The sequence below is a fragment of the Phycodurus eques genome, chromosome 13 (assembly GCF_024500275.1).
Source record: "Phycodurus eques isolate BA_2022a chromosome 13, UOR_Pequ_1.1, whole genome shotgun sequence".
Classification (NCBI taxonomy): domain Eukaryota; kingdom Metazoa; phylum Chordata; class Actinopteri; order Syngnathiformes; family Syngnathidae; genus Phycodurus; species Phycodurus eques.
Window position 1 is genome coordinate 12429019 of NC_084537.1, and position 6673 is coordinate 12435691.

The 6673-nt window shown below is 39.4% G+C and overlaps 1 protein-coding gene across 1 annotated transcript in view; it reads right to left on the minus strand.

Annotated features, from left to right (window-relative positions):
* The window catches only part of LOC133412090 (mitochondrial import inner membrane translocase subunit TIM44-like), a 9939-nt gene continuing 3266 nt past the window's right edge, over positions 1-6673 (minus strand). The window contains exons 7-13 of the mRNA XM_061695148.1: positions 6578-6663; positions 5473-5565; positions 5203-5327; positions 4417-4467; positions 4149-4238; positions 3554-3664; positions 1-2875 (exon numbers count right to left, since the gene is read on the minus strand). Coding sequence (XP_061551132.1) covers positions 2756-2875; positions 3554-3664; positions 4149-4238; positions 4417-4467; positions 5203-5327; positions 5473-5565; positions 6578-6663 — 676 coding nt within the window. The 3' untranslated portion in view covers positions 1-2755. The remainder of the gene's footprint in view (positions 2876-3553; positions 3665-4148; positions 4239-4416; positions 4468-5202; positions 5328-5472; positions 5566-6577; positions 6664-6673) is intronic.

Sequence of the window (6673 nt, forward strand, 5' to 3'; positions counted from 1 at the left end):
TCATGATAGATGTCTTTACTTTGTTGAACACTAGTAGCATTTTTGTGCGGAAATACAAGAACGAACCAACTTGGGCATTCATGGGATGTTGCACTTCAAATCCAATGCGTATCATCAGATGGTGAAATACAAAACCGGTACAATTGGTGCAAAGCAATCATAGTCTGTTCGGTTCAAAGTGAAATGTGATGAATAAAATGTAAAAACAGTCTTTACAAAAAAAGAATGGTAAACTCACTCATTCAACATGTAGCATCAACAACAAACATCTCAATAAGGAAGTGCAAGATGACCCACAGTCTGACAAGGCTCCTTCATCATATATTGGAATATGGTCCCATATATTTACATTTAAACGCATATGGAGAATGATTTATTAGGTATAATCCAACAACTGTAAGAGGAATTCATGTTTTGTTTTGAATTCATGATGAATTATGTAACTGTATTATAATGAGAAGCTACATAACATTTATGTGGTTTAAATAACCTGAACATTATAATATTCACGGGGAAGATTTTCTGAGATGCTTCAGACTTTTTCTTACAAGCTATACATCTGTAAGTGGTTCGATTGTTGTATTAATCTGCTGAACAAGCCAAAATTCTGTAAAGTTCTTCAACATTAAAAATGCCAAGTTGCAGAAACTCAGTTTTGATTGTGCTCAATTTAAAATGCTGCAATAGGAGGACATAAAGGACTAAAGGCGCATTTAAGATTAGAACACTCAATTTAAATTAGATTTGCAAAATTTACAAACATTTAGTGACTTGAAAACAATTCAAAACTATTTTAAATGGCTCTAAACAACTTAAAACAAAGCTAAGTATTTATGGAAAGTGGATCTGTAAAGTTTGTACTATTTTGAAAATAATTGAAATTTACAATGGGGGCTTAATACTTTTGATTGCAACTATTCTGTATACAATGCTGTGAATTTGTTTTTGTTTTTGCATATTTATCACATTCAAATGTTTCAGATCAAGCAAATTTAAATACCTCAACAAAGACAACCGGAGGAAATACAAAATTCTAAATGATGATATTAATTAACAGGGGACAAAAAAAAACCAACCTATCTGGCACTATGTGACAAGGTTATTGCAATTCTTTGGATATTGTTCGCGGCACGGTGGACGACTGGTTAGAGCGTCAGCCTCACAGTTCTGAGGACCGGGGTTCGATTCCCGGCCCCGCCTGTGTGGAGTTTGGATGTTCTCCCCGTGCCTGCGTGATTTTTCTCCGGGCACTCCGGACTCTAAATTGCCCGTAGGTGTGACTGTGAGTGCAAATGGTTGTTTGTTTGTATGTGCCCTGCGATTGGCTGTCAACCAGTTCAGGGTGTACCCCGCCTCCTGCCCGATGATAGCTGGGATAGGCTCCGGCACGCCTGCGACCCTAATGAGGAGAAGCGGCTCAGAAAATGGATGGAAGGATATTGTTCTAAGTTCTTTCATGGCCTCCTGGATGAGTCGTCTTCTGGCCAATCACTACAGTTTACCACTGTTACCAGTTTTCTCAATTTGTGGATAATGTCTGACTGTGGTTTGCCGGAGTCCTAAAGCCTTGGAAATGGCTTTGTCAGCTTTTCTAGACTGATACAGATTTCCATCACTGCGTTTCTCATTTGTTCTTGAATGTCTTTAGATTGTGACACATTTATTGAGTTGCCAACTTTACTTTGAAAGGTACTATTTAAGTAATTTTTTGATTCAACAAATCAGGTGGTATGGGTTGGGGGAAGACGCAAATACTTTTTCCACATAGGGCCACACTTATTTAGATTTTTTTCCCCATTTAATAAACCAAATCAGCTTTTAAAAACTGCATTTAGTATTTACTGGGGTTGTCTTTGTGCAATATAATAATTAGCTTGATGATCCGAAACATGTGACAAATCAGCAAATAATAATCCATCCATCCATCCATCCATCCATTTTCTGTACCGCTTATCCTCACTAGGGTTGCGGACGTGCTGGTTGGCAGAACTGAACTGGTTGGCAGCCAATCTCAGGGCACATATAAACAAACAATCATTTGCACTCACATTCCCATAATAGTGATAATACAATCTGAAATCAGGAAATGGGCAAATACTTTTTCACGGCACCAAACACATCTCCGAAGCTGACTCTAACAAAATGTATAATAATTGTGATGACCTCTCCTCCTTCAAACCCAACGTGCATTTGCTTACCGCTTAAATTAAGCATTAAGATAACCTTTAATTGTCCCAAAATGGGGAAATTTGGAAGGTATTTGCAAATAAATAAATACATAATGTCAATTTTCAGTGTAGTTGAGCGGGGAAGCATTAAGCTTCCTTTTTATGTCCTGCTAGGAACTGATCAAGCATGTAGTTTAGTCCCCAGCGTGTAGAAACCATGTGGCTGCCTGGCTGGACTTTGCCATGAGATGAGACCACGGGGGTCGGGAACCTGCTTGTTGCAAGTTGCTGCCATCCTTTTTCAAAATGTAGCCTAGAGGCTCAGATCAAACTTGGAAAACAAGAGTCCACTGATAAGTATCCATGGAATCAAAGACTTCTTCTAAGTTTTGCATCTTTATAAATGTGCACATTAAGCCCCTTAATGGTGATGGAAAAGGAGAAATTGTGTGCAAATCCACAAAACTGAACCCAGATTCGGACGAACCTTTCAGTGAGCATGAGTACATGTAGGTATTCCAGGCTCATCGTCATTTCTAGTTTGTGTGTCTTTTCACCGACATCCCCCTCCCCCTCTTCTTTTCCTCCTAGAGAACCTGCTCAGTGCTGGATGCAGAGATGTCAAGGAGTCTCCACGCCGCGTTGGGGTTCAGCTCCTCCTGGTCACGACACAGCGCCCAAACATACATCGTCCTCAATACCTTCTCCTGTTACGGGGAGGAGAGCGTAAACATAACGTGTGTTTGGATGCAGTCAAGCAGGGAACATGATAGACGTTGTGAGCAGCTCACTCAGTCCCATAAATTTATTCAACACCCAGTAAAGTCAATAATGACTACCCACTCAAATAAATGCTGAAAATGTTGCTGTGATAAAGTGAGCAGATACACTACTCACAAAAAGTTGGGGCTATTCGGCTTGTTGGTAAAATTTCAGGATGAACCTAAAATGCATTATAAACTTTAAACTGTTTCATGTTTCAGTAGTTTTTGCATCACTTGTTGTTCTAAAATAAGCAGCTGGATGACAGATTTTACAAGGATGTCCACTTCTATGCCTTTCTGTGATTCTTCCAGTCTCTCTGTGACACACTGTGACATTCTAAGCTCAGTAGCGACTTTCCCTCCAAGAACATCCTGTTTGAATTTTGGCAATGGCAAGGTACTGTTAATCAATTGTTAGGTGTTGTCTTGATCTCAAAATGTGAACAGCATGACAACGAGGACTGCTTACTCTAAATACCAATGCTAATTGAACCAGGACACACGGTACTTGACTGTACTTAAAATGATTGTGAATGAGGCGTGTCTTTGACCTGGTCAGCTAACAGTAAATTAAATTACATCGGATTCACCACCAGGTTCAGTAAACATAAATGGACTGACCGGATCTCCTTCCACGATGTCTCCTTTGGGACTTCGTAGCACCATGACGACTTGGGCCTGGAAAGTGATGATGAGCACTGGGCCCTGGTCCATCATCTTCCCCATGGCCAACTATAAGAGCAAGATCAAGATAATATTCATTAAAGAAGACCTCGGATTCACGAAACCTCATACAAATGTACAAGTTGTAGTACTTAAATTAGTGAGTATACGTGAGTGACAAGAAGTGTGGCTGTGCGCGTTATCAGTAAACAGGATTAATGATTGGGGAGGGATAAAATAAACATTAGCGGGACATTTAGGCCTTCGATCTTAGCTGTCTACTTGATTCCAACCTCCTTTTTTTCATTGCACTTTATACTGCATACTGGTTTTGTGTAATTTATCTATATTGTCCCTTAATTGTATTAGTAGTTTAATTAATAAAGCCTTATACAAAGAACTTTGATGTGTTTGTGTGTGGGTGAAATATTACAGCTTCTGCACACTGACAAAACCAAATTTCATTGATGTAGCAGACTTTCAGGTGACGAGAGTGATTCGCACAAGAAGTGTGGCTGTATGTGTTTATAGTGGCTGGTGTGTGGGTACTTACATCAATATTATCAATATCAAGGATTTTGGACTGGAACAGCAATCCCAAAGCTCTAGCTTGTTGGATGGGGTGGGCCAGTTGACTGTATGTCTGAGGACAGAAAGCAAAACATGTATCAGCTATGAGGAAATACGCACTGTGTGTGAACCATCTACTTTAGCTACAATTCTATCAGGTGTGTCTGGGCTCTATAGAAGCCACCAAAATCACTCTCTAAGTTCAACTAGTTAAACGTTATATGAGCGACATAAGCCTGTGTAGCACTTACCGCTTCATAGCACCAGCTTTTCAATACATCCAGCTCACCACGAATCATAGCCTAAAGAAAGAACACCAACACAGTGTTGTTTACAACTGTTTTCTTTTGCGGTTTTTAAATTTTACAATTAAGCTTAACCACTGGTCACTTCAAATTGGCAAAGATATTACAACATGACGCTAAACTGACTGGAGACCAATTGAAAGTCTGACTGCCAGGTTTCATCCCAGACTTTATAATCCAATCAAATTACTGTATCTGTAATAATATGATTGTTAAGTGCATAACTGCATTATCAATATACTGTAGTTTCCCCCAACAGCATTTTGACTTGGAACTTCAGGGGACTTTCAAATAAAGTAGACCCCTCGCATATGTGCGGTTTGGCACCTGCGGATTCACCAATTAACAGATTTCTTCTAATTTTTAAACCCTTTTTTATTTCAAATTTAATTTTGTTTTCTTTTTTTTGGGGGGGGGACCAATTCTGAAAACGCTTACTGGCAGTATATGCCCGCTTATTCAACAATTTTAGGGGTTTGGAAAATAAATAAAATTTATTTTTTTTCAATGCAATTTTAATGCTCGTCAATTATCCACGGACTTACACTACTTGTGGTCGGGCTCGGTCCTGCCACTGTATGACTAAATTAATCCCACAGTTTTCATGATCCAGGCAGGTTTTCAAGAAATAACCCAACTTCATAAAGTCCTTCATTGATCAAGCAACTTGTGAGTCAGCACATTGAGCTATCCTTCACGGGGTACATTTTGTAGAATAAGGGAGTATTTCACCTCCAGTATGTTTGGGATGATTTCTTTCTCACACTGTTTGAGAAAAGAGTCCTTGTCAAATTTGGGGTCTGCCTTCACAATCTCAGTCAGCACTTCAGACATTTCTGTCTTAGAGAAAAGACCGCCTGGGAAAACAAAAATATCAACATAAAATATTAGGTTGTAGAATACAACACACAACACCACACAGCCTTTTTAAAAATATTTTTGTGGCTTTAACTAAATCGTTGTGCCAGAAAGTAGCAGTAGGGAGAATGAGAAGCTCACTACCGAGGACGGTGGTGACTCTGTCGGTCACAGCTCTGGATGCTCTGACGAGGACATTGTCGCTTTCATCATATTTCATCTTCATCTCAAAGAACCCTGCAGGAGACAAAAATAAGACGCAGAACTTTGCTGAGGACGCAATGTGAGGATTATGGATCAAATTTTAATCTGTGAGCGCACGTTGACTACAATCACATTCCATCCATGAAGACTGAACTGTATTTTGGAATCAATTGTCTACTGCCACCTACCGCTTTGAAAAGAAACCGTTTTTATTTGCATAGTAGGGCACCGGTCAAACTTTTTTTGCCTCATGGACTAGCTTCACAAAAAGCAATAATTTGACAGACCTGAATTGAAACAAATAAAAACATTCTTAAAAATACAACTCACCATTACCCTTAATGTAGTTGTCGTAAAAAGCGGGAACCCTGCACTTGAATCTCTTCAGTGAGCGGGTCACATCTTAGGGTAACAGAAGACGATAACAACCGAAGTGTTTTACTTATGTCCAGTCTACTCCGTAATTTAGCTTTGGACGCAGTCATTACATAAAATCCCGCTTCACAAAAGATACAACGTTGCAAATGGAAGCAAGATGATTATTCTGCCTTGATTTGAATCCAGGTTTTTAATGTAGAATGCTCAGTTTCCATTTGCACAAGCAGTTTTGAAGGGTTCATTGCCTCATTTGCAAACCTGCCGTCACATTTTACGCAGCGCAGGCTTGGTGCGTCACAATCTCACGTAACAATAAACACATATTTTAAGTACAGTAGGACTGCTGATACTGTCTCTTAAATGCAGCTCTATTTCTTGGAAGTTGTAGGCTCTTCTTCTGTTCTCATCATTTGGCCTTTTCCGAAGATGATTTCCAAAGCAGTTTGTTTTTTACTCATTTTTTTTTCATTTTTGCTAGCTTGAGGGCTTATTTTTTAGTATTTTAGGAATGAATCACGTGACCGTGACGGCACAACCTTTTCGAAATAAAACTTCTTTCAGACTCCAATGAGCAATAAAACATCTTTTGTTCAGTCTCTCTCTCCCAGTGATTGGGGATCACTGTAGTAGGTGGTGTACTAAAGCAAAACGTCTAGAACTATCTTACTGTTGAAAACCATGTTATTGTCTTTGAAGTCCTTCCATTGCTGGTACCACTTTGAGTCCTTGTGGAGAACAACACCCAAAGCCTCCCTGTATTACA